At 61.1% G+C, this 24,658-nt stretch overlaps 13 protein-coding genes across 13 annotated transcripts; 6 read left to right on the forward strand and 7 right to left on the reverse strand.

Annotated features, from left to right (window-relative positions):
* Window positions 1–8: 8 nt before the first annotated feature.
* SPRG_03461 (hypothetical protein) lies at window positions 9–982 on the reverse strand (the record flags this gene model as incomplete). The annotated part of the gene is made up of 6 exons (XM_012342053.1): window positions 9–152; window positions 199–344; window positions 391–627; window positions 672–749; window positions 797–909; window positions 954–982. The coding sequence occupies 6 exons, from the start codon at window positions 980–982 to the stop codon at window positions 9–11; spliced, it is 747 nt and encodes a 248-aa protein (XP_012197443.1).
* Window positions 983–1,199: 217 nt separating this feature from the next.
* SPRG_03462 (hypothetical protein) lies at window positions 1,200–2,307 on the reverse strand (the record flags this gene model as incomplete). The annotated part of the gene is made up of 3 exons (XM_012342054.1): window positions 1,200–1,572; window positions 1,626–2,027; window positions 2,102–2,307. The coding sequence occupies 3 exons, from the start codon at window positions 2,305–2,307 to the stop codon at window positions 1,200–1,202; spliced, it is 981 nt and encodes a 326-aa protein (XP_012197444.1).
* A 1,762-nt stretch (window positions 2,308–4,069) lies between these two features.
* SPRG_03463 (hypothetical protein) lies at window positions 4,070–5,041 on the reverse strand. Its single transcript, XM_012342055.1, has one exon. The coding sequence runs from the start codon at window positions 5,015–5,017 to the stop codon at window positions 4,259–4,261; it is 759 nt and encodes a 252-aa protein (XP_012197445.1). The 5' UTR covers window positions 5,018–5,041; the 3' UTR covers window positions 4,070–4,258.
* Window positions 5,042–5,581: 540 nt separating this feature from the next.
* On the forward strand, window positions 5,582–8,415 carry SPRG_19496 (hypothetical protein). Its single transcript, XM_012342362.1, has 11 exons — window positions 5,582–5,701; window positions 5,749–5,936; window positions 5,992–6,161; window positions 6,208–6,621; window positions 6,665–6,719; window positions 6,765–6,980; window positions 7,029–7,149; window positions 7,198–7,353; window positions 7,399–7,563; window positions 7,606–7,680; window positions 7,732–8,415. The coding sequence occupies exons 1-11, from the start codon at window positions 5,591–5,593 to the stop codon at window positions 8,266–8,268; spliced, it is 2,208 nt and encodes a 735-aa protein (XP_012197752.1). The 5' UTR covers window positions 5,582–5,590; the 3' UTR covers window positions 8,269–8,415.
* On the forward strand, window positions 8,410–9,903 carry SPRG_19497 (hypothetical protein). Its single transcript, XM_012342363.1, has 3 exons — window positions 8,410–8,581; window positions 8,629–9,095; window positions 9,149–9,903. The coding sequence occupies exons 1-3, from the start codon at window positions 8,419–8,421 to the stop codon at window positions 9,854–9,856; spliced, it is 1,338 nt and encodes a 445-aa protein (XP_012197753.1). The 5' UTR covers window positions 8,410–8,418; the 3' UTR covers window positions 9,857–9,903.
* A 320-nt stretch (window positions 9,904–10,223) lies between these two features.
* Window positions 10,224–11,435, forward strand: SPRG_03466 (hypothetical protein; the record flags this gene model as incomplete). The annotated part of the gene is made up of 4 exons (XM_012342056.1): window positions 10,224–10,589; window positions 10,642–10,926; window positions 10,968–11,149; window positions 11,195–11,435. 4 exons carry the CDS (start codon window positions 10,224–10,226, stop codon window positions 11,433–11,435), a joined length of 1,074 nt encoding a protein of 357 aa, XP_012197446.1.
* Window positions 11,436–12,137: 702 nt separating this feature from the next.
* SPRG_03467 (hypothetical protein) lies at window positions 12,138–13,585 on the forward strand. Its single transcript, XM_012342057.1, has one exon. The coding sequence runs from the start codon at window positions 12,145–12,147 to the stop codon at window positions 13,537–13,539; it is 1,395 nt and encodes a 464-aa protein (XP_012197447.1). The 5' UTR covers window positions 12,138–12,144; the 3' UTR covers window positions 13,540–13,585.
* Window positions 13,586–14,522: 937 nt separating this feature from the next.
* SPRG_22117 (hypothetical protein) lies at window positions 14,523–16,246 on the reverse strand (the record flags this gene model as incomplete). The annotated part of the gene is made up of 5 exons (XM_012342387.1): window positions 14,523–14,719; window positions 14,773–14,856; window positions 14,904–14,984; window positions 15,029–15,618; window positions 15,672–16,246. 5 exons carry the CDS (start codon window positions 16,244–16,246, stop codon window positions 14,523–14,525), a joined length of 1,527 nt encoding a protein of 508 aa, XP_012197777.1.
* Window positions 16,247–16,552: 306 nt separating this feature from the next.
* Window positions 16,553–17,614, forward strand: SPRG_03470 (nicotinate-nucleotide diphosphorylase; the record flags this gene model as incomplete). The annotated part of the gene is made up of 5 exons (XM_012342058.1): window positions 16,553–16,655; window positions 16,699–16,767; window positions 16,812–17,159; window positions 17,198–17,506; window positions 17,553–17,614. 5 exons carry the CDS (start codon window positions 16,553–16,555, stop codon window positions 17,612–17,614), a joined length of 891 nt encoding a protein of 296 aa, XP_012197448.1.
* Window positions 17,615–17,621: 7 nt separating this feature from the next.
* Window positions 17,622–17,949, reverse strand: SPRG_03471 (hypothetical protein; the record flags this gene model as incomplete). Its single annotated transcript, XM_012342059.1, has 2 exons — window positions 17,622–17,793; window positions 17,863–17,949. The coding sequence occupies 2 exons, from the start codon at window positions 17,947–17,949 to the stop codon at window positions 17,659–17,661; spliced, it is 222 nt and encodes a 73-aa protein (XP_012197449.1). The 3' UTR covers window positions 17,622–17,658.
* Window positions 17,950–19,182: 1,233 nt separating this feature from the next.
* Window positions 19,183–19,722, reverse strand: SPRG_03472 (hypothetical protein; the record flags this gene model as incomplete). The annotated part of the gene is made up of 1 exon (XM_012342060.1): window positions 19,183–19,722. The coding sequence occupies one exon, from the start codon at window positions 19,720–19,722 to the stop codon at window positions 19,210–19,212; it is 513 nt and encodes a 170-aa protein (XP_012197450.1). The 3' UTR covers window positions 19,183–19,209.
* A 574-nt stretch (window positions 19,723–20,296) lies between these two features.
* On the forward strand, window positions 20,297–23,395 carry SPRG_03473 (hypothetical protein). Its single transcript, XM_012342061.1, has 2 exons — window positions 20,297–21,307; window positions 21,360–23,395. Exons 1-2 carry the CDS (start codon window positions 20,316–20,318, stop codon window positions 23,371–23,373), a joined length of 3,006 nt encoding a protein of 1,001 aa, XP_012197451.1. The 5' UTR covers window positions 20,297–20,315; the 3' UTR covers window positions 23,374–23,395.
* Window positions 23,394–24,111, reverse strand: SPRG_03474 (hypothetical protein). The gene has a single exon (XM_012342062.1). The coding sequence runs from the start codon at window positions 24,091–24,093 to the stop codon at window positions 23,470–23,472; it is 624 nt and encodes a 207-aa protein (XP_012197452.1). The 5' UTR covers window positions 24,094–24,111; the 3' UTR covers window positions 23,394–23,469.
* Window positions 24,112–24,658: the final 547 nt, after the last annotated feature.

Raw genomic sequence — 24,658 nt, forward strand, 5'->3', positions numbered from 1 at the left:
TTGATTTCTTAGCGTCGTCTTAGCCCAAAAGCTCGCGGAAGAGCGCGAAAATGTCGTCGCCGGTCGACCACGTGCGCACGTTGACGCTGACAGGCGACGCGGCGAGGCGCTTGGCGAGCTCGTACTCGGCGCGGGCCAGAGCATAGTCGTTCCTAGCGCAGCGATGAGGCGTCGACGAGTAAGGAAGGAGATGTGTACGAGGAGAGCTCGGACGTCGGGCAAAAGTCCCCGCCGCCATCGCCTAGAACCGATCAAGATGCGAGCGGCAGCATGGACGGTCGTCGTACCGATGTAGAGGATCTTGGTGTACGGCTTGGCTGCCTTGATCGTCCGCAAAATGGACCCTGCCCACCAATATCGAAAAATAGAAAAGGAGGCGGGCGACAGTACCCTTGCACATGTTGACGGGGCACTTGGGGCAGCCGTGGGGCGCGTCGGCCTTGGGATGGAACGGGTGCACGCGCAGGATGTTGCCGTCGAACGTCCCGGGGTTGGTAAACACGTGGCGCACAATGTCCTGCAAGCCGTGCAGCGCCAGCATGCTCTCGATGAACACCGTGTTGGCGTCGCTCACAATCATAACCTCGGCGCCTTGGGCGTGGGCGAAGCGCACCGCCTCGAGCATACCTAGGCCACGCACGCTGATCTAGATTCGCTGGTCGCATGAATACCAGGCTGGACGGGCACGCGCGCAATGGCCTCGATGAGCTCTTCGCGCGTCGTCGACGTCAATTGCCCAAGCGTTTGATCTACGCCCAGCATGAGCCCATGGCGCCGTCGATCGCAGGCGTCGGACCGACAGCGTCCGTCCACTGCACGCCGCTCGCCGTGAGCTGCTTGAGGTGGTCGAGCAGCGCAGGCTGGAGCTCCTTGAAGACGAACGTGTCCGAGTTGTCGTTGATCAAGCTCCTACGCTCGGCCGCATGAGGCCATCGACCTACAGCCCGTCCCACCAGTCGTAGTCGAAGACAACCAAGGCCATTTTGCTGTAGTAGAAGCGGGGAATTCAACGACTGCGGCGGTTCGGCCATCGATCTGAGCCAAGTGGGTGCATTCGTTTGCAGCAGGAAGGGGAGATTATCTTACAGCGCGCTGCACACGGTGGTTTTGAAACAGTAGAAATATTTATACCTGTAAATAAAATAAAATAATTGCTGGCTCTTTCCCTTTTGTACAGATATCGTCGGCGCCGCAGTCGCTCACTTGAATTGGGTAAAGAAGCTCAAGCGGGACGCGGAATCTTCGCGAAGGTCCGCGCCGCCGAGGCCGCCATTGTCCGAAGAGAGGAACCAGTCCGACGGCGACGACGTGTCGGTCGCGTCGCCGCTGCCGCCAATCGAGACCGCCGAGAAGTCCTTCCAGAGCTCGTCAGCCTGAAGCGAGAGGTCACGCTTCAGCGGCGACTTGAGCGACGAGCCAGCGGGCACAGTCGGCGGGAGGCCAACCTTGGGCGAGGAAGCGCCAACGGTCGGCGCAGGAGCCTCGTTGTCCGGGAACGACTGCGAAAACTTGAGAAGCACGCCAATCGCGTCTTGCAAGCCATTGTACTCGACGCTCTGGTCCAGGACGTTGCTCATCGACGGCGACTTTTTAGGCGGCCGATCGGGCTAGTCTTGGGCGCGTACGTCTGCTCGGATGGGCTGCGCAAGAACGTCGGCGTCGAAGCGACTTCGCCTGAGAGCCACGTCGGCGACGACTGGCCGTTGAGCATGCCCAGGTCCGAGTTGTACGACATGAGGCCATTGGCCGCGGGGAGGTCCGAGTTGTACTGGGCGTTGAGGAACGAGAGGTCGCCTTGAGACGTTGGGGAGATCTCGTTACGTGGGGACAAGCCACTCGACTTGTACATCGACCCGGAGCGGCCGACGGGTTCCTCTTCGTGGATGAAGCGGCAGCGGCTGCCATAGGGGCAGTGGCCCGAGCCCCAGTACGACTTGCACTTGGTGGTCTTGTACTTGGGGTGGCGGAGCACGTGGCGGAGCTCGGGCATGCCGTGGGCGAACTGGCACTTGGCACCGTAGCGGCAGCTGCCATACTCGGAGAAACGCTTGCAGAGCTCGGTCTTGTAGAGCGAGGGCTTGGCGTTGTTCTTGGGCGAGACGATCTGGCCCGAGAGGTCGTACTGGTCTTCGCCGTCGTCCAGTAGTGGCCGTGGGGCATGCCCATCGAGTGCGAGTGCTCGAGCGAGAGGCTGTAGGGCGGCGGCTGGTGGTTGGCGAGGTCCAGGTACTCGGCCTCGGAGTGGTGGCTGTTCATCATCCCCATCGAGAGCCGGCGCTGCGAGTGGTCCATGGCCGTCACCAACATGTTTCGATGTGCTTCTGGTAGGTTCAAATGCGGCGGACCCAAGGAGCGACTGCTTCTTGGGGCTTGCGGATTATGCGAAACAAGAGCAAATGAAAAAATGAACAATTACAAATCGGCATGCCTCTCCCGACGCGTTATTTAATTCCGCTTTTTGCCATCCGCATACAAAACCCAAGCTATTCGGCGTAGCTTCGGCGCGATTCTCGAAAGTATTCGCGCACCTCGTATTTTAATTTCCGGCCGTACGAAATAACTACCCTCCACCAATATTCTCGTCCAATCCGTACAATCCTTCATTTTTCGAATGCTACCCCGTACATCGTACATCCATACAAACACCGAATGAATCGGCCGTCCATGCACCGTACAGTGCGTACATTACCCAGCTGGGCCAGGCGTCGCCGGCCAAGACGCCCTCGGATTGGCTGCGGCCCAGGTGCTGGCTGTGCAATAAAAATGCAGTCCGTTCGGTCGGGTATTTTATTTGAAGGCCCCACTTTTTTATTCTGCGCCTTGGAAGCAGGCCCCGCATCGCATTGTATTGGATGGTATTTATTTATTTCGTTGTTTTAAAATGCGTCGGCCTGTCGCTTGACGTCGGGTCGAATCGGCGGTGAATTTTTTATGGCCCGTCGTCACTTTTTTTCGTATTTTAATGCAACCCGAGGTCTCCGCCAAAGTATCCAGCCGAACGCTTCGTGGCGCTGCATGATGTGGCTGCCTTGGCCAGCTGAAATGCGACATGCTGTCGAGGGCATTCGCCAGCCCGGCTTCGCCATGGACATGCGGCGCCCGTGGACCTGCGCACGAGTGTCTTCCGTGCTGGAAGCGACGAGGAGGCGACCCTCCACACACTGGACACGGCGGAAGCCTTGCCAGCCGCGCGTCTTAACCGTTTCAAAGCGTCCTGAGATAGCCACACAGTTTGTGGTACCGTATTCAGAGTGAGGCCGATGGGCTTTGAGATTGCCGTTGCCCATGTGCCGCTGCGCGGGACCACGCTGTGATGACACGGCTTGTTGAGGGCGCGTCGATTTCCCAGGCGACCGACTTTTCACTGCGCTCCCACGGCCCTTTGCAATGGAGGAAGAAGGCGGGAGAACCTTGCCAGCAGAGCGACTGATCCGTCGTTAGAAGCGCGGCGTACTGTCGCCGAACCTGATAAATGCGATGCCTTCAGCGAATGACGATACCTACTACATAAAGAGGGCCAGGGACAATGCGAGGCGGCGGCCGTTCACGGTACGTACTACTTTGCGATGCAGGGGCAAAGGGACCATTGCGCCGTCCTAAGGGCTGAGCGCAGGCCCAAGCGGCAACCTCGCTGACCCACGCTTCGGGAATCTTCCGCACCCAAGAATGCACGTCGACCGCCTCCTGCTTGAAGTTGGATCGAACGCACGACTATTACACAATTCACCGAGTGATCGGCTTTTCACACGCAAATACCACACGTGAAATTCGATGCCGAGAGTGCTGGTCGATTACGAGTGAAGGTACGATGACCGAGGCCAACCGGTTAAACGAACCGGCTGGCGGAGGAGTCACCGACCGCTGGCAAGCACCTAGCGCACCTCGCCCCTAGCGGTGTTGGCCTCTGCCCTCCCTCTTAGACGACGCTAACGACGTAGCAGCCTGCGCCATCGACCATGTACTGCAGCCATGAGCTACGTACGTAGTAGGACGTATGAGTCAGGCAGCAGCAGGCGGCGCCGTGGCAGGCCGTTTCCTCGTTCTCGAACCTTCGATCAACAACGTTCGAGCGAGAGGACGAGATGGTGTTATTATCGAGGGTTAGCACACGCAAGCGAAAGCCGTCGCGCGGTCGGGCCGCTCGCAGCACTGATCCGCGAAGGGACCTAAGTACAGGAATAGAATATATGAATGAGACGTAGCTTGGGCCCTTGGCGACAAGGAGGGGTACAAACCACCCCCTGCGCGCCCGCGCCGCTTATTCGTCCTTCTTATCGTCCTTGGCAGGCGACACACTGCGCTTGGCGTCCGGGCTGCGGCTGCGCTTGTTGTCGGGGCTGCGGCTGCGTTTGTTGTCCGGGCTGCGGCTGCGCTTGCCGCGGGGGCTGTTGCTACGGCTGCGGCTGCGACGGGGACTGCGGCTCTGGCGGCCACGAGGGCTGCGGCTGCGGCTACGGCGAGGGCTACGGCTGCGGCTACGACCTGCACGACCAGCTTCCTTAATACTGATCACAGAGGTACCCATCTTGCACTTGAACTCCGAGTTGTTCAACGTATCCAGCGCCCGGTTCAAGTCTTCCTTGTTGGAGAACTCAGCATAGCCACCACCGCCGCGCGAGTTGACCTTGGTGTAAATGACTTCACCCGCAGGACGCATGTGGTCCTTGAGGTCCTGCCACGACGCGCCGTCGGGCAAGTTGGACACATCGAGGGCGTACTTGCCGCTGCCAGGCAAGTTGCGGCCAAACTGGCTCGTGTTGCGGTCGCCACGGTCACGGTAGCCGCCCTTCGTGGGCTCGACGCGCAGGCGAGCGCCGTCAAAGCGGTAGCCGTCACGGCCGCGGATGGCGTCGTCGGCGTCGCGCTCGTCCTCAAACTCGACAAAGGCAAAGGCCGGCGGGCGGCTGGGCAGCTTGATGTCGATGTCCACGATGCGCCCGTACTTGTAGAAGAGGTCGTCGATCTCGCGCGTGCGCACGTCCATCGGAAGGTTCCCCACGTAGATGCGACCGCCCATGGTGCAGAGTCCAAGTTTCGAAATGTGTGGCATCAATGGCGCCCGGTTTCCAATTCGATATCCGGATCTCCGGATAATAGGACCCACCGACGCTGGCTAGACGCACGCAACTGCCTGCACATGAATGGCAGCTCCATAGCCATTGTCTCCGTTGAGCGCAGGGCTACCATCCTTCTGTGCGACGCAATGAGGCTAATTGGGCGTAAATCTCGCATGGGCTACCTCTTCCGTCGGTGTCAGCTTGCCAAGAATGGAAATGTTGGGTGTTTCAAGCCTATGAGGTCCGCACGCGTCGTTGGCACCGCCCTCGACCAAAGACACGGCCACGCAGCTGATCGCACGCAATTTGCCGGGCGTGAAAGGACCAGGAGCGGTGCAGCGCAGCACAGGCTCGTCGCGGGCCGAGGTCCTCGCAGCCTTAAGCAGTCGGTAGCCCGGGGTCCGACGAGCCGGCGACGCGCGCGACGAGCAAGCTGCGTGGTCTTTACCGCCGTGGGATACCTCTGATATTTGATGATCGCCATCATTGCTTTATAGAGTATTCCTGGCGCATTTCGCATTTCAGCGAGCGCCATGCAGCGAGTCTTGCGGCAGTCGCGGCAGTCGGGCACGCTCAACCTGACGTCCCGCGACCTGACGCATGTTCCGGCCGAAGTCCTCTTCCCGCTTAAGCATCTTGAGGCAGTAGGCTCCTGCTTCGTGCGATCTAAGCAGCTCATGCAGGCGTGTAGGACGAGAAACATTGGGAATGCATCGATCTGTACAAACTCGACCTGAGCTACAACCAGCTACGCAGTCTGCCCGAGGCCCTCCGCGAACTCGCAGGGCTAAAGTGGCTCAAGGTCAAGGACAACCAGCTCACACGGCTTCCGGCGTCGCTCGGGTCGCTCCAGTTGCTCGTCTACCTTGATGTGAGCGAGTACGCTGCCCGCCATGATGCACGAGGCAATATCGTTGCTCATGGCGGCATGTAGCAACCGACTCAATGACGTTCCCGAGTTTGTTGGCGACCTGCTTCTGCTGCGGGAGCTCTGCGTGACGAGCAACACGATCTCAACTTTGCCAAGCTCGCTGGGTCGCCTCGAGCACCTCGAGACCTTGCGCCTCGACAACAACCATCTCACGAGCCTGCCCGAGGCCATTGGTGCGCCTTTGCAGGCTGCGAGGTTGCATCTCAGCGTGACATGTAGGGCGCCTGACGAAGCTCCGTGTGCTGACTGCTCAAAGCAACCAGCTCGCGTCGCTGCCCTCGTCGTTTGCGAATCTCTCGAGCCTCTCGTCGTTGGACCTGAGCAAGAACAACTTGGGTGCGACGGTCGTCGTCCTTGATAAGATGGCGCAGCTCGAGTTCGTGGACCTCCGCAACAACGGGCTCTCGGCCTTTCCGTCGCTGCCGACGACGACGCGCCTGGACCACCTGCTTCTGGGCAACAACAAGCTCACGTCCATCGATAACGCGTCGCTCAGACGCGTCGCTTCGTCGCTCACGGTGCTCAACATCCACGACAACCAGCTCGCCGCGTTGTCGGCGGACCTCATGTCGCAGTTTGCAAAGCTCAAGACCCTCGACCTCTCCAACAACAACCTCTCCGACCTCCCTTACGGTATCGCCACCGTCGTGGCGTCCTAGTTCTTATGCGGACGTAGTGCTCGGACACCTTGGATCGCTCAACCACATCCTCGTCGAAGGCAACCCGCTTCGGTGCACGGCTCCCATGTCTTCTGTGTTGCTCATGGGGTCACGTAGGTCGATTCGGTTCTCGGTGCTGACGGGCGGCCACCAAGCGCTCAAGTCGTACCTGCGCGGTCGCGGGCCCGCGGCTGCTGCGGAGAGCAGCGTGGACGTCACCGAGTCGCTCTCGGAAGTGGACGCCGATCCGGCCGCCCGCAGTACGCGCGCAATGCCGGACGACTCGCTCTTGCACGCGTTTGAAGCCGGGACGTTGGACTTGACCAAGAAACAGTATGGTTCTTATTTTGATTTTGTTTTCGTTCAACCCACTGGTGCTAGGCTCGCGCACGTGCCCGTGATCGACGTCGACCACATCTGCGCGACGCTCGTCCACCTCAACCTGTCGCGCAACCTCCTCACAGAGCTGCCGGCGCACATGGGCAGCCTCATGGCGTTGCAGGTGCGCAAGAGTACTTCTGCTTCTTTCATGGCTCACACACGGACACAGACTTTGACAGCCGAGGAAAACTTGATCACGCGCATCGACCCGAGCATTGGTGCGCTCCCGCGACTGCAGTTTCTCCGGCTCAAGCGCAACCGGCTCAACGAGAAGGCCATCGCTGCCATGTTGTCGCCCGCGACCGAGGCCGTCTCGATGCTCAAGGTTACCATCTGCCTACCAACGGATAATCGTATCGAGTCGTTGTAGGAACTGGATCTGCGCAACAACGCGTTCACGCACGTACCGCATGTGGTCGTTGAGCTACCCGTCCTCGATACGCTGCTGCTTTCGTTCAACAAGATCACGACGCTCGACGGCGTTGCGTGGGCGCAAGCTCAGAAGCTCTCGGTCGTCGCCTTCTCCGACAACAAGGTACCGAGGCTATAGGAGCGCCGTTCTCGAACCGTTCTCTAGCTCACGTCGCTCGGGTCGATCCATGAAGCCAAGCACTTGACGTCGCTGAGCCTCGAGAACAACAACCTGTTGCATGTGCGAAACACATAGACTCTGGAGGAACTGGACTCTGACAACGGTATGTAGATCCCACCCGAGCTCGGTTTGTGCGAGCACCTCCGCGCCCTCGTCATCACGGGCAACCCCCAGCGCCGCATCCGGTTCACGATCCAGCAAAAGGGCTCAGACGCGGTACTGCAGTGTCTCCGCGACCAGCTCGGCGTGACCGCGCCCGTCCCTGTTGCGAATGCAGAAAACGTGCCGCCGCCCAACCGGGCTGTGAGTCAGCGCAACATAAGCCATCCTCGCCCCGCGGCCGGCCACGAATCTTCGGCGCCGGCGCCGCGCACCACGGGCCCGCGCACGAGCATCACGCCTCCGCAACGGACGCAGCATCTAGCGCCGGTCGCCCGGAGTAGCGTCGCGCCGACGGCCAAGCGCAAGCTCGACGCGGAGCCGGCCACGGACATGGCGCAGCTCCTGGCCAAGATCCACGAGCTCGAGGTTCAGGTCGAAGAGTGCTCGCTGAGCAACGCCAAGCGCTACGCAGTGAAGAAGGAGCTCGCGATGCTGCGCTCGCGCAAGATCCGCGAAGACCGCAAGGCCGCTTCGCACACCGCGTAACAATCGGACTCCCATGACCACCAGCAGGAGAACCAAGATGCCCATTTAAGATTGGAAATGGACCAATCACAGCACGCGGTGCCACTTGACTGGTCTTGAGTATGCTAGCGTATTATTCGCCAATCAATCCATCTTATTTTTGAGAAAGCGATGGCGGGCGACGAGTACAAGGTGGGCAGCATCGCCGCGTCCTTCGGCGCCGAGACGAGTGGCAAGAAGGCCAAGAAGGCGGCAGCGGCGCCGGCGCCGACGAACGCGCTCGCGTCCTTCTTCAGCACGAGCGAGAAGCTCTTCGCCAAGAAGCCCGAGCCGAGTACGACCCATCCTGCCAGCATGCGATGAGCTCATGCCACCGTGTAGAGGTCGTCGCGCAGGTCGTGGTCCCGGTAGTCAAGGCGGCCAAGGCGAAGGAGACGGCGGACGCGCCCAAGGCGCCCAAGGTCGTGCTCTTCGACGGCGAAGGCCCGAAGAAGGTCAAGAAGCCCAAGCACTCCAAGGTCAAGCCGGAAGCCAAGGTCGAGGTCGCGCCCAAGGAGGAGGAGGACGACGAGAAGGCGCCGCGCACGATCTTTGTCGGCAACGTCTCGCTCGAAGCGACGGCCGAAGAGCTCAAGAAGTTCTTTTCGTCCTGCGGCAAGGTCGAGTCGGCGCGCCTCCGGTCCGTGCCCGTCGCGGGTTGCGCTGTCGACCAGCACGGCAAGCAGAACCTCGTCAAGAAGGTGTGCGCCAACAAGAAGCTCTTTGTCGAGGGCCGCGACAACTGCAACGCGTACGTCGTGTTTGCGTCCGAAGACAGCATCGCGGCCGCCCTCGCGCTCAACGGCGCGGTACATCATATCCTCTCCATCCACGCTCTCTTCTTATACCTACGTGCATGCAGGACTTTCACGAGAAGAAGATCCGCGTCGACCGCAAGGTGCTCACGACGGACCCGAAGCGCACGGTGTTTGTCGGCAACATGGCGTTCACGGCGACGGAAGACGAGATCCGCAACCATTTCGAGTCCAACCTAGAGAAGGACGACGAAGACGAAGGCTCGGCGCTCGTCGAGTCGGTGCGCATCATCCGCGACAAGGACACCCACCTCGGCAAAGGCTTTGGCTACGTCCTCCTCAAGGACGTGACGACGGCCGCGAAGGCGCTCAAGCTTGACGGTTCCAAGATCGGCAAGCGCGAGCTCCGCGTTTCGGTCTGCGGCAAGCGCTTCAAGACGACGGCGACCGACAAGACGGCTCGGCCGTTCGAGGGCCGCCGCGCCAAACCCGCGCCCGGCGCCCAGATGCGCGTCATGAAGAAGCGCAAGCTGGACGGCGACAGCAGCAAGCCGGCCTTTGTCAAGAAGCCCAAGTTTGATGGCAAAAAGGCGGACGGCAAGAAGCCGGCCTTTACGAAGACGGACGGCAAGAAGCCGGCCTTTAAGAAGACGGACGGCAAGAAGCCGTTTGGCAAGTCCAAGCCGGTCGGGAAGAAGGGCGACAAGAAGTTTGCCAAGGGCGAGAAGAAGACGTTTGAGAAGCCGAAGAAGCCCAAGCACGCGGCACGGAAGGCCCGTCAGGCGCTCGAGGCGCAAATGGCCGCCGCCAAGTAAAGGAATTGCTAGTTGATATTAATAACATAGACAACATTCGTCAAACATTCGGGCGTCCGTTGATTTTACTGCAGCGACTCGTCGATGGATGACCAGATTCCGCGCCGGTACACGTACGACGTAGTTGGGCAGGAGCGTCTGGCAACAAGATCTTATTTGGATAACTTTTTTCAAAAGGTTGGGGCGCGCCCTCGGTCCGCGGCCGTATTGATGGACAAGTCTGTCCTCGGAAAGACAGACGACAAAGACCGGGATGATGTGATACCTGGATGTGATCACGCTGGCTTGGAATCAGACGGCGCCGATTGGCCAGTGCGCGGCGCATTGCGTTTTCATTGGCGCACACGGTCAGTTTGCCTTTGGCACGATGTCGCGCATGCTGACGACCAAGCAGCTCCAGTACGACATGGACGACGAGAGAGCCGCCGCGTCGTCGCCGAGAGCGGGCGAGCAGCGACGAAGGCGGCAGCGGCAGCGCGACGCCCAGCGCCGTCATCGCCAAGTCATCGCCGATGAGATCCAGGAGCTGCGCCAGACCGCCGCCTGGCTGCGAACGTCGCTCGCGAAAGCCAACGTGCGGCGCCCGTTGACGTGGAGAGAAGTGGCGCTCGCGCTGGCCGAGACGCGCAAAGAGAGTGAAGAGGAGTACAAGGCGCTCCAGCTCGACCTGCGCCGGTGGCAGCACCTCTCGTCCATCATGTTTCAGTGGGTGAAGCAGGCCAGCGAGGCTCCGGTGCGGCGAGATGGAATGCTTGTCAACCAACGTATTCGCATAGTGCTATCAGCTGCAAGAGCAGCGGAATTGGCGGCACCGGTCGCTCTTGTCGGACCCGAATGCGCGCAAGATGGGCTACGACTGGATCATGAACCAGATGTACTACAACCTCCCGCGCACCTTGGCCGAGACGGGACTTCCAGCGTCGACGGAAGCCTACTTTTCGTTTGATGTTGCCGACGTGGACGACCCGACGCAGACCGTCGTGGTCGTGAGCCAGTTTCCTGTGCCCGGGAGCTTTGAAGACACGAGCGACATCATGGAGAGCCGCTTCGACAGAGCCCACGCCCTCCAGGTCGATCTCCGATGCGAGGAGGATCTAACAAGTGTGCGCAGGTGCTCGAAGTCCCCGACAACGACACTCGCTACGTGCGCTTCGTGTACAAGCCCGAGTGGCAACAAAACACCATCATCCGAGTCGTCCGCGAGCCGTCGCGCCTTATCTTCCTCACGCAGTCGATCCAAGAAGACGACGTCCATGGAGGCGGGGGTGGCCTCACGCGCTACTGGTCGAGTTGGTATGCTCGGGTTCCTCCATGTATCTTGTATCAAAACATGCGTAGGTCCATCGTCGAGCGCGTCAGCAAGACGTGCACGCTGATCAAAAATCGGTACTCGAGCGCGGCCTGGGAGACGGACGCTGGATACGTCCCGCTGGAAGCCAACGCGTCCGTACAAGAGCTTATGCGGACGCACCCGACCAATTGGTTCCACAAGCACCGACAGTCGCGCTACGACGACTGGCGCCGAGGCTTTGAAGAAGATGTTGTCGACGTGAGCACTCGCCTGGCGACCATGCAGTAACTTGTCCATAATGCGTACTACATGTAGTACCATGGACCAGTCTCCGACAATCGTCGGTGTACATGTAGCAACGTCATGGCTGCATCCATCGGCTACGCCCAACTATTAGATGTGGGAAGCTATTCTAGTAAACGAGCTAGACTGAAGGCTCGTGTCTGTGTCAGTGTCTGTGTCGCCTTTTTAATGGTAAAGAAGCAGCTGGCGCATCCATTCAATGGGGTGGGACGCACAACGAAAGATTTCAAGAGTCTGTGGCTGGCAGCATATTATGCCCCCACCGTACGCCATCATCCAACCAGCTCATGCAACCCACTTGTCCTTCAGGTGTTTGATTGGCCAAAATGAGTTCTTATGTCATAGTGCTTGTTACGACCTTCATTCTCGACCAATCCCGTTGCGGCAAAATTCGAATCAGGTCGAAATTGCCCTTCCAGTTGGATCCAACGGGTGCATGGGTAGCGCATTATCTCGGCGACGCGGATGGATACAAGTGAGGCCTCCAGTCGCTCGTTGGTCTACTACTAGTTACGTCATCCACGGTGTTGACTGCGGTATGGGTCGTCTGCGCTGTCGCAACGGCGGTCGCCCACACGTCCAGCTGTGCTGCCAAGTGCAACTTGTTTTTGGTTTGTCCAAAGCCCACCGTTTGTAAACATTTTGCGACCGTCGATCGCGGATCTTTCGGCTGGTCATTTTTGGATTTGCCACCATGAAGTTTGCTTCCGCGGTCCTCCTCGGCCTTCTTAGCGCCGTCGTCGCCGAGCGCAAGACGTTCACGGCCTACACGCAGCCCATCACGCTCGAGCAAGGCGGCATCAGCAACGCCTTCCACGTGCTCAAGATCCCCAAGGGCCCTATCGCCGTGTACCGCTTCGCCGGCGACATTGTCGAGATCGCCGCCGACGGCACGGTCATCCCGACGCCGACGTACGATGCGTACCTGCACCACCACGTCGTGGGCTCGCGCCACCAGCGCTACGCCAACCAAGAAGGCAAGTGGACGCCCATGAAGCCCAAGGGCGCGTACCGCGGCGTCGGCTTTGGCGCGGGCACCGAGGCGCGCGGGACGCCCCAAGAGTTCCACTACCCGTACGCCTTCTTCACGACCGAGGGCGAGGACGAGTGGATCGCCAACGTCCACATCCTCAACACGCGGCAGATGTCGCCGGCGCAAGCGCACCGGTGCCTCGAGTGCCCGTGCACGGCCGAGGACGACTTCTCCAACGGAACCATCAACGGCGTCGAGAACCCGCACGAATGCAGCCCCCAATTGCTCCACGACAACAACACGGTGTGCAACTTTGAGACGTACACGGGCGGCCTCTGGTGCTGCAACACGGGCGAGTTTTGTCTCGAGAAGCACGAGCTGCCAGCGCCGGCGCCGCCGACGTCGACCTACTACATGCGCTACACGATCGACTACGACGACATTGAGCCCGAGAACAAGGAGCTGTACCTCGCGGGCTGCTGCGATGCGTCCGGCGACCTTCTCCACCACGGCGCGGTCGAGTACGACGTGCCCCAGTGCAACCCGGCAGAGAACCCGGGGTGCGTGTACACCATCTCGGCGCGCCAGCACGTGGGCACGGGCAACGTGGTCTTTGACCTCGGCGAGGACTACACGCTCGACGACCGTGAAGTCGAGCTCGTCTACGCCGTCGGGCACCAGCACCGCGCCGGCCTCGGCATCCACCTCTACAACGACACGACCGACGAGCACATTTGCTCGTCGCTGCCAACCTACGGCAACGGCACCGTCGCCGGCAACGAGAACGGCTACGTCATCGCGATGAGCACGTGCACGTTCGACCCGCCGCTCCGCATGCGCACCACCGACGTCCTCCGCATCGTCGCGTCCTACGACAGCACGATCGCGCACACGGGCGTCATGAGTCTCTGGTACCTCGCGATCGCCGACGTGCCCAAGGAGACGACGACCAAGGTGCTGGCGCCGGCGGCGTCCACCGACGGCAACAGCTGGGGCTATGTCGTCGGCGGGCTTGTCGCCGTGGCGGTTGCGGCAACGGCGGCGGTCGTGTACCGCCGTCACACGCGCCAAGGCTACGCGCAGGTCGAAGGCGATCTGACGCCCGCGACGCTCTGATCGTTCAGAGTTGATAATGTATGCTCGGTGGATTTTGAATTGGGTTTTAAACGTGATTTTACATGAGTGTGCTAGTCGATACTGGTGTAGAACTCGTTCGTACGATGGCGGGAGTGGTGACGGTAGATCGTTATCACTGATAGCCCTGCCACCAGCCACACACAAACGAGCTCGGTGCTGCCAAGGCGCGCCGACGACGTAGCGCCAAGGTCCGTCGACCGAAGCGCTGCGCTGTGTTGGTTGACGTGTTCAGGCGGAGCTCTCGTTGGCGTCGGGCTTGGCAAGACGACTTCTACACAACGACGTGGTGTGGTATAGACGAAGAGCGTGAGGGCGTACTCCAAGCAGGCGCGATCGTCGTCGTGAATGGAGCGACAGGTTCTGCCGCGGTCAGGTCTAAGTTCTGAGCTGCGCCGCTGTCTGTACTGCCGGATTTCCCGAGCAGAGTCGATGCGGTCGAGGGCAATGGTGGTGGTGTCGGGAACGCGAGCACGATGGCTACGGTGACTGAGACATCGGCCTTCCGGGTGGACCGCTACATACGAGGACGGTCGTCGTTGGCCCTCTCCCACGCGGGGTTGTGGGCGACGACGGCCACCAGCAAGAGCACGAGGGACGCGCGACGCTGCATGGACGGCGCTCAGTTTGCACTGCAGTCGGTCGAGTGTAATGATCCGAATGGGTGTCTGTTTTTCACAAGTTGAAGTTGCTTGGATTCCGCCCGACCTGTAGTACACCGCCAACTTAGAGTCGTTTGGAAGGGAGGTGGCCCATCGATCGTGGTGGAGCTGACCCGCCTTGTCGGCTGCAACTGAGCTCCTGGCTCCAGTTGCGTCTTTGCAATGCACTGCACTTGGTTACATGGCGGGTCACACGTACCCTAGCCCTCCCCGACCGTCCGCACGCGAGAAGAAAAAGGTGGCGACGGGCCTGGTTGGTCTTATTATTATGCAAGGGAATGGGTAGTATGGAACGTGTAGAGATCAGTTGATAATGTCGTACGCGTCGTGGCGAGCATGGCGGCTGATAAAGCGGCGGAGGACGACGCCGGCCACAACCACCATGAGGAGCCCGAGGCAAGCGAGCGTCGACGTCGACAACGACGTGACGGGCGAGAACGATGCCGACTGCGCCATGATGGTGTCGTCCGTCCCGTTGCCCGTCGGCACCGGTGTTGCGCCTACCGGTACACATCTCTTTAGATTTCTCAGCCGGCGCTTCATATCGGCGTACGGGGTGTGACCGGCGGCCGATGTGTCGTCGGCGCCAGTGTCGGAGGTTCGGCAGTAGTCGGTGTCGGGCTGGCCAAAACCATTTCTACTTGCCGAGTTGGCCATGGTCCTGCTGCATTCATACGACGGTACCCGTCGTCGGCTCTGGTTTCTTGGTGGTCGACTCGGGCGTATCGGTGGTTGGTTTAGGCGTCGGGGCGTTGACTAAGATCTCTACAACAAAATAAGCGATGGCGCGCGAAAGATCTGTGGTTGACCGGCCGTCGTGGATGCCGGCGTTGTCGATGCATCGGCCGTTGTCTCGGGGGACGGCGTCGGCAGCGGTCTTCCTTCGCCACCTGTGACGTCCAACGTATCGGGGACGGTCGGGTGCGCCTTGGCAGCGTCCGAGAAGGGTCGGATGCCCCAAATGGACCCGCCGTACGCTGGCGTTTGGCTCCAGACAAGGTCTTCTTGACTCACATCCGGGACGACAAACGTGCAGTCGGACTCGATGCCGAGGTTGTTGGTGCCGCGGACGATCTTGAAGAAGCCGTTCTCGCCCCAGTACGAGCCCCACGAGTTGCGAATGTGCCAGAATTTCACACCGTCCTCCTCGCCGTAGCCGACAATCTCGACGTCGTGGTCGACGTCCATAAAGCCCGTCGTGTCGTTGAAGATGCCGGCCGAGTAGTTGTACGAGAAGCCGTCGCTGCAGGCGATGCCGCACGTGATCGGACCGTTCTGGAGCTCCTTCAGCATCGCGTGCTCGCCCTTGATATGGCCAAACGACGCGGCGCGGTACCGGACCATCTTGGTGACCGGAAAGCACTGCGCCACCTTGGGGCTCTCGGGCGTGTACATGCAGCTAATAGCAGTGGGTATAAGTATTCTTAGGACCGAGCAATGGCATGGACGTACTTCATGCAGTAGCCCTCGGGCGGGCACGTGCCGTTGGTCCACGTGTACTTGGCGTAGTCGGTCGCATTGTACGGGAGGCAAGTCTCGTCCGGAAGGCCGTAGTCGGCCATGAAGCGCCACACATCAATGCCTTCGCCGCCGTCACAACCGTTGGAGATGTTGTGCCCCGGCGCGCAGTTGAGAAAGCTCTGGCGCCCGAGCATGACGTCGGCGCCGGTGAAGCCTTTCTTGGCGTGCATGATCTTGATGCGGTCCTGCGCCTGCGAGAGCGCGCCGTGGAGGTAACACGACCCGCAGTACTTCGGAATGTGCTGGTTCCACGACGGCCCGCACACCCCTTGCTCGCACCAGTCGAACGCCGTCGGGAGAACGTTGTCGATTTCGTGGCGCTGCGCCGGCGTCACCTCGGGCGGCGTGTACTCGGGGTGGTGCGGGTGCCAGTGCTCCCGGCCGTGCATCGTGCGGTGGCAGCACCTCTCTCTCTCGTGGCGTTCGTGCTTGGCGACGTGGTGGTGGTGCTTGGAAGCGACGCCACTGAGCAGCGCCGCCGATAGCACAAGCAGCGCAGACTTCATCCGAGACGACAAAACCGGGAATGCCCGGCCTTTCTAGCGGGCGCCAATGGAACATTAGCCGCGTCGGTTGCGACGTCTTCGAAGCCGTTCGGTCGGTGGACCAACCGACGCGGTGCCGAGGCGTCGTGGCGCGATCCGGATAAAACTGAGTCACCCGCGATGAGTCATTTCGCGGGCGACCAATCAGACGCCGCCGACGACGGCGCGACATCCGCCGCGACGGGGATTCCAGCCAATCAGCGGCAAGTTGCACTTTCGCGGTGCACCGCTCAGTTCTGAATTGACGACAAACCGGAAGAAGAAGACATGGATTTCGCGCACCTCCTGCCGCCGACGTGGAAGAAGCACGTGGCCCTCTGGCTCGAAGACGACATTCCGTCGTACGACGTGGGCGGCTTCGTCGTCGGCGGTACGTCACCCGCCATGCCACGCGTGCTCATGGTCACGAGTAGAGGCCGAGCACGTCGCCTTCCTCCTCGGCAAGTCCGATGGCATCGTCGCGGGCGTTCCGTTCTTCACTGGTGCGTGAGAAGCGTGCGACACGAGAAGCTTATGGTCTGCGTAGCTGTGTTTGAGGCCGTCGACTGCAAGGTCGAGTGGACCATGCCCGAAGGCTCTGTCATCACGCCGTCGGCTGTCCCGTCGGGCAAGATTGTCGTCGCCAAGGTGACTGGCGCGGTCCGCAACATCCTCCTCGGCGAGCGCACGGCGCTCAACATCATCACGCGCGCCAGTGGTATCGCCACGCAGGCCCACGCGGCGGTGAAGGCTGCGCGCGACCTCGGCTGGCAAGGCCATGTCGCCGGCACGCGCAAGACAACGCCCGGCTTCCGCATCGTCGAAAAGTACGCGCTCCTCGTCGCGGGGGCGAGCACGCATCGGCACGATCTGAGCCAAATGGTCATGCTCAAGGGTCGACTTGGTTTTGCTGGAGCGTTTGACGATGTGTAGACAACCACGTGTGGGCCTCGGGCTCCATCACCAAGGCGGTCACCAAGGCCAAGGCGGCGGCCGGCTTCTCGATGAAGATCGAAGTCGAGTGCCGCAAGATCGAAGAGGCGATCGAGGCGGCGACGGCCGGCGCGGACATTGTGATGCTCGACAACTTTGAGCCGCCGCAGCTCAAGGAGGTGGCCGCCAAGCTCAAGCAGCAATTCCCGCACCTTCTCATCGAGGCGAGCGGCGGCATCACGAGCGCAACGATGCCCCAGTACCTCTCGCCGCACGTCGACATTGTCAGCCAGGGCAAGTTGACCCAAGGTTCGCATTCGATGCACCAACAATTGTCTTATATGAGAGGGATTAGGGTACGGCTTTCTGGACTTTTCGCTCAAGATCCAAAAGAGCGAGGGCGTCTTGCAGCAATAAGATGGGACGCAAACACGATCTGGCTTTTGATATCTTGGAACACGCTACGCGATGTGGGCGAGCCATGCGTCGGGCACTTTAGTGGACGCATCGTACTGCAGGCGGCCGACCCAGACACCGACTTCTTTCCGGAGAGCGGCGGCCAGCGGGCTCGGCAGCCACGTCACTGCGTCCAGCACCTGCGTGAGCGCCGATTTGGTGCGTCCTAGAAACGCACCGTTGGCTCCTGCTAACCTCGTGGCGTGTACGCACCGTCGTTCGACACTGGGCGGCTGGAGCTGGAGAATGTACTGCATACATTGGATGCACTCGAGGAGCGTCACGGGGTGCGCCATGAGCGCGACGCTGAGTAGCTGCACGGTCACGAGGGCGTGGCGTACGACGTCTTCTCTACGCACGAGGTGGCATGAGCGGCTGCCTGCCAAGCAAGAGGCGACCGATGGGCCTGCATCCACTCCATAAAGGTGTCGAGGGTGACGAGCGCGCGTGAGACGTCGTGCAGGTAGCGACGAGCGCCGTAGACGAGCGCGAGCGTCTCGATGGCAGCGTCACTGGAGACCGCGCTCGAGCACGCATCGCGCAGACGTGCCGGCCGCTCGGCGAAGAAGAGCCACGTCTATGAACGGGCGTTGAGGACGCAAACACACACCGCGAGGTACCTCAGCAGCGGACGTCGGCGGTGGCTGCTTGTCGAGAACGCTCCGAACCGCAACGGGCAATGCAGTGTATAGCGCGTGTATGAGTTGCTGGGCTCGCACGGTTGGATAGGCCTCGAGGCGACTAGCTGCAACGTTGGAATGGCATGCCTTCACGAAGCAGCTACCTCGCGACGAAGCGGCGCGCGACCAAGTACATTGCAGTCGAGTACGTCGCTGCATACGACGACGGCGCGCTGGAAAACACAAGGTTATGCATCGAGCGAAACGGATCGCGGTGCGCTTCAACGAGCCATCGCTCGAGCTACAAGAGCGCCTGTCGTACGCGTCAAGAAGAAGGACTTGTCGTGACGACCTGGTGCTGCCACAGCCGTGGCCAGCGCGCCCAGAGCTGCCATTGAACGTCGATCGCCACATCGCGCATGTCTTGCTGCAAGCGAGCTTCAAAGGACGCGGCGAGGCGCGACAGAGCAGGTTGCAGCGCCACGAGCGGGGCAACCTCGAGAAAGAGATGACGTGGCGCGGTCTCGAGCAAGTCCTGGACTTGCTGCAGCGCAGCAGCCGGTAGCGGCGCCGACGCGCTGCGCAAGACGCTAACCATCGTCTCTTGGATGACGCGCTGCTGGAGCGGAAGCGATGGGCGTAGGACCATTGGCGCGCGAGCGACGCTCTGCGTGAGGTTGGGCTTGGCGTACACGGTCAGCGTATCGAGCACCGTGGTCCGCGCCCAGTCGCGAGCGCCGCAGTCGTCGTCGACGAGCGCTGCACGGCACACTGTGAGAATGGCCGCGTCCCGTGCCGGCGACTGGAGCTGCGCGACCAGCGCCTCCATCTCGTCCAGCGTTGGCATTGCCGCAATCTTCCGGATGGTCCGGATACGAAGGCCGCGCCCGACAACAGAGTGGACGTCATTGGTTCATTACTGCACAACTTGTCTATCTATTGAAGGACATATTCGTACTCGTTCCACGTCCCGAGCTCGTTGACGATGGTCTCAAGGAACGTCCAGCCGTACTGTCGTAGGAGCTGGTTCATGCGCGCGTTCGACTCCCACGTCGCCGCCGTGATCCGATGGAGGCCAATCGACTTGGCCCAGACCATGGTTGCGTCGTGCATCTCGCGGCAGTAGCCCTTGCCTTGGGCCGTCTCGGAGAGAATGACGCCCCACTCGCCCTCGCCCGTGGCTACGTTCATGACGCGAAAGCCGGTCGTACCAACAACCGCGCCCGAGCTCGTTTCGATGACGTCCAAGAAGGCGCCTTCGCAGCTGGCCATCATGCTTCGGTGCGACGACCGCCGGCTCGCCCACGCGTCGTCCGAGAGGTTGCAGAGAAACGGAATGTATCGCATGTTGGCTTCCTGCGCAAAGATCGCGCGCACGGCGTCGTCCAGATGCGGCGCCGGCGCGAGGTACGTCAAGCGCGCCGACGTCGGCAGCGTCGAAAACCCCATATATGCGAAAAGAATGGAAATGACCTCCTTGGCTCGAGTACGCTGCAGCTGTTTGCACAAGCTGGCCTAGCCCTACGCGGTGGATGTCGCACGCCTGCGTCGTGACCACCTTTCTTTTCTACCAACTCGAGTACTTCCATCGTAACGTTGCTTCGAGATGCCATCTTGGCCTTCCTCGCAGCGTTGCCGCAGGCGGTCTCGCAATCGGACCCAGATGTCGTACTAGTAGACGATGCAAGGGGCGACTCCCCATGTCGGGACGCTGTCTAGTGTGGCCTTCCTTCGAGGACCTCCTTTATGGTCACTTCCAGTGTGTCGATCACGAGTCTCTCCCGTCCCATGTCAGCACATGGCCGGCGTATGCTTGGTTGTGCCATTGCCGCCCGGTCCCGATCGCAATACATTTCTGCAGTCAGTGGTCGTGCCACTGAAACTCAAATCAACGCTTCGATTGAGTTGAGCTGCATTTTTTCGATTCACATACAAATCGATAGATAGTTGTGTGCGGTTAAAAAAAGAGCGTCGCACCAGGTGGCCACTCTCTGGCTCATACGCCTGTGTCAATCGGCCGACAGCTCATTTCGCTAGACCCGATGTTGCCGACGACGACGTCGGGCCGCAGCCTCCTCAATGAGGCCCTCTCGCCGACGGGCCGGCGCGTCCTCAACGAGTTCTTCCAGGCCAACGCGGGCGCCAAGGACACGACCAAGCCGCGGAGCATCGATCTGCAGTCGCTACCGCTCTTGACCGAGGTCTTTGTCAAGTCCCGCGCCGCCCTCGACGTGCTGCAGCTGCGCGCCGACCGCCACGACATCATCCTCGTCACCAATGTGCTGCAGAAGAAGGCGAACGCTGTCGACGTCCTCGACTTGCGCAACATGGGCCTCATCCGGCGGGACGACGTGCTTGTCAGCATCAACACGGCGCCCGTCGCGGACGTGGCGGCGGCGTACGCAGCGCTGAAGGAGCTGCCACTGCCGATCACGCTCGTCTTCTCGCGGTCGCTCGTGCGCAAGAACACGCTCGGCGAGTACAGCGTTGAGGACATCATGCGCCACGTCGAACACAACCAGAGCCGGCTCCTCGAAAAGTACGACGCCCACGACGCAGCCGTGATGCTGAGCATGATGGTGCGCTTCACGGGCCTCCAAGGCTCGTACACGCTCCTTCGCGAGTTCATCATGGACGCAGAGAACCTCCTTGTGCCCAAGCCGTGTGCCGTCCTGCCGCCCAACGCCTTTGATGTCATCCGGCAGTACGTGCAGGTGATCCACGAGTACATGGGCAGCGAAGACGACGCGCGCAAGAAGCGCTGGTACGACGACAAGAGCAGTCGCTCGAGGCGCATCGAGTCGATGCAGAAACAGCTCAAGGTCCTCGACGCCAAGCTGGACGCGTCGACGCTGGCGCTGGCCGCGTCGCCCGAGCTCCAGGCCACCCGCGCCGGCGCCGACTACGCCGAGCTGCGGAACCTCGTCGAAAACCTCCGGGCCGACGTCGAGCGCTCCAAGCAGCTGCACTACCTCCCGGCTGTCGAAGGCTTTACGCTGCGGTTTGGCACGGGCGGCGTCTACGTTGGCGTCGGGTACGTAGCACGTTTTCCTCGTAATTAGTATCAAGGTATCAACTCGGACTAGGGACGTGTGGATGGCATCGTACCAGACGTCGTTCTCGATCGAGACCCAGCGCGCCGCGCCGCATGTGGTCTTGCGCCTCACACCCCTCTCCGACACCGGTCTCCAAATCCGCGCGACCAACTTCAAAGTGTATTCGGAGGGCCGGATCCCGACCTTCCACTGCGACGAGCTCAACATTGAGGCGCTCTTCACGGCCTCGATCCCGCTCGTCTTCGACAACCTCACGGGCTGGCGCGTCCACAAGGACGACCTCGACGTGAGCTTCAACAGCCTCAAGTACTACGAGCGCCAAGCCAACTCGTCTGTGCGCGGGAAGGCCAACGACAGCGTCCTCAAGCACTTCCTCAACCGCGTGCTACCGTCGGTGGTCGAAGAGGCAGCCGTCAACTTCTTTAGCTCTGAAATGGGCGTCCTCTTCAAGGAAGGCCGTGCCAAGGTGCGGCTCACGGGCGACTTGCGTCTCGAGGGCCGCCCGCTCTCCGTCTTTGACGCCTCGCTGAGCGCAACCGACGACGCGCACGCGGACGAGGCCCGGGCGCTTCTGTCGCTGACGCCGGCGCAGGGCGACGCCCTCTACAAACTCTACAAGGTGTTTGTGCTCACGCCGGCGGCGACGCTCAAGCAAAAGATCTTCTCGAGCGACGCGGCACTCAGTTACCTCTCGATGCGCGAGCTCATCGAGTACGTGCAGCGGCTGCGGCGACAGCCCAACGTCCGGCACCTCCTCGCCGCGTGCTGGCAGACGGCGATCCGCCTCCTTGGTCCAACTGACGAGGTCGACTTTTTGAGCCTCCTCGAGACGGTCGGCGAGATCGAATCGTACCCGGTCGACGTCTCGCTTGGGCTTCATAGCACCAATATCCGTGTCGACCTCTGCGAAGGCGCGGCCGCCGCCTACGCGTCGATCGAGCGCCAACTGCGGCAGAAGCTCTCGTCGCGTCCTGAGATGAAGACGCAGATCGAAGCCGAGATCACGACGCTCGAAGAGGGCTACAACAGCGTGAACCTGCTGCTGTCCAAGGTCGCGAGCCGCGTCGACGAAGTCGCGCTGCTACTCTCCGGCGGCCTTCCCGCGGGTTTCGACAGCGACCTCTCGTTCGAAGCGACCGAAGTCACGTGCAAGGGGCCATGGCAGGCCGCAGTGCCGGTGCCGCTCACCGACCCGGAAGCGGCGTTCGAGGCGCGCGTGACGGCGCCGACGCGAACCGTCGTCAAGGCCGACGACGGCGACCTCCTTGTGAGCCAATTTGTGGCCAGCGACGACGGCGGCGAGCACGAGATCCAGGTGCGCGTTCAAGACGCAGCGTTCCAGGTCCTCGTCCAAGCGCCCGACAATGGGGAAGGTAGCGCCTCTTCCTCGTCCTTCTTCGTGCCACTCACGTTGGCCCTCAACACAGCTTCGCCGACGCCGACGCTGTCGCTTGCGATGGGCGAGAACGCCAAGTGCGCGGTCCAGCTCAAGCGCCTCGCGTTCTGCAGCCCCATGTGGCCCGTGCTGCGGTACTTGCACGCCGAAGCCCTCGGCGACGCGATTTCTGGCAAGTCGGACTTGCTCCTCGCCTATGTGAGCTCGCCCTTCTTCGCGTTCTCGCTGCGCTTCTTCACATCGCTCCAAGTGACGCCCGAGCACATGTACTGGACGCTCAACTCGGCGTCGCTCTCCGAGTCCAACGTGAGCTTTGTCACGCACCGCATCTGCCTCGCGCAGCTCCTCCGCGACTTCGGCGCGCTCGAGTGGGGCCAGGTGCACGGCCTCGAGAACGACGAAGACGTTCTGCGCAAGGCCAAAGCCCGCGCCGCCTCGCGCATGGCGCCGCTCAAGCGCCACGACTCGATCCAGCCGAGCCGCAACAAGAAGCGGACGCTCACGTCGCAAAAGAGCTTTCTCGGCGACGAGGACCCGCGGGTGCAGAACATGTTCCAAGTGGCACCGGACGGCGCGGCGCTGCCTCCCGTGCACGAAGAAGAGCCGACGATGTACGAGTCGCTTGAGGACGACCCGTACTACTTTTAAGCACTCAAAAGTTGCCACGTCTTGGTCGCGATGGAGACAGGCAACAAGGGATTGGGTAGTATATTCTTCATCTAGTATCTCTGGGGCGAAGAGCGTTTACAAGAGCGCGCAGTCGACGAGTTTAATCTCCGTGAGCGGCTTGCCCTTGACGCAGTACACATTTTCTACCTTTCGCACCACGTCCATGCCCTCGACGACCTTGCCAAAGGCCACGTTGCGGCCGTTCAAGTGCGGCATCGGCGCCAATGTGATAAAGAACTGCGACCCGTTCGAGTTGACGCCGGCGTTGGCCATGCCGAGGACGCCGGCCTCCGTGAAGCGCAGCGCAAAGTTCTCGTCCGCGAACGTGCCACCTGCCGCCGACTGGGCCCCCGTGCCGTTGCCCGCGACAATGTCGCCGCCCGTGATGAACTGGTTCTTCTGGACGGCGTGGATCGGCGTGCCCTTGTAGCCGCTCTCCGCCAGCTGCAAAAAGTTGGCTGCCGTCGCCGGCACAATGTCCTTGGCGACCTCGACGACGACCTTCTCGGGCTCCGTGTTGCCAATCTGCACGCTGAAGGCCACGCGCGGGCGCGGGGCCTCGGGCGCCGGGACAGCGTAGTCGTAGCTCTTGGCCGCGGCCTTGGGCGCGTTCATCTTCTCGAGCGCGCGGTGGTACCAGCCCCAGCCGCGGGCGCCGGCGCGGAGCGGCGCGATGCTTCCGAGCACTTGACGACGCATGATGCTCCTCGATTTGCTATCTGACGACTGGACAAGAGATGAAATCGAGCACCGGGCGCTGATTGGCGAAGACTTTTGGCCAATCACACGCGCGTATCTTGCGTCGATGCGTTAAACGCGTTAAAGAGCGCCAAAAGCGTTACAAAAATGTGTCAGTGCAGCACGACGCAGTATGCAGTCAGCTTGCAGTCGATGTAGCAACGGGCAGAAGAGCGACTTTGAGGTGCCGATGGCAACTGACGAGTGGCGCAGGCCGAGCTGCTGCAACCGTATTACATGTTTCTGGATTGCACATGCATGGCGCTGCTGCCAAACCGAAACACAGAGGCTTGCGTAGGCCCACGACCTATCGATGACGCTTGGTGGTGTCGTGGCTACGGTCTACAGTCTTCGCCGATGTGGAAGGGACAGCTCAAGAGGCTCAAGAAGCCTTACTGCCAACAGCCAGCAACCAGCTGCCTCCATCCCGCGTCGGAGCCGTCGTCTTCAAGCCCCGATTCCACAGCAGCAAACGGCGCGGACCAGTAGAGTGCTGATGCGATTGCAGTGACACAGGAGGAAGAGG

Source organism: Saprolegnia parasitica (genome assembly GCF_000151545.1).
Source record: "Saprolegnia parasitica CBS 223.65 unplaced genomic scaffold supercont2.9, whole genome shotgun sequence".
In the NCBI taxonomy this organism is placed as follows: Eukaryota; Oomycota; class Saprolegniomycetes; order Saprolegniales; family Saprolegniaceae; genus Saprolegnia; species Saprolegnia parasitica.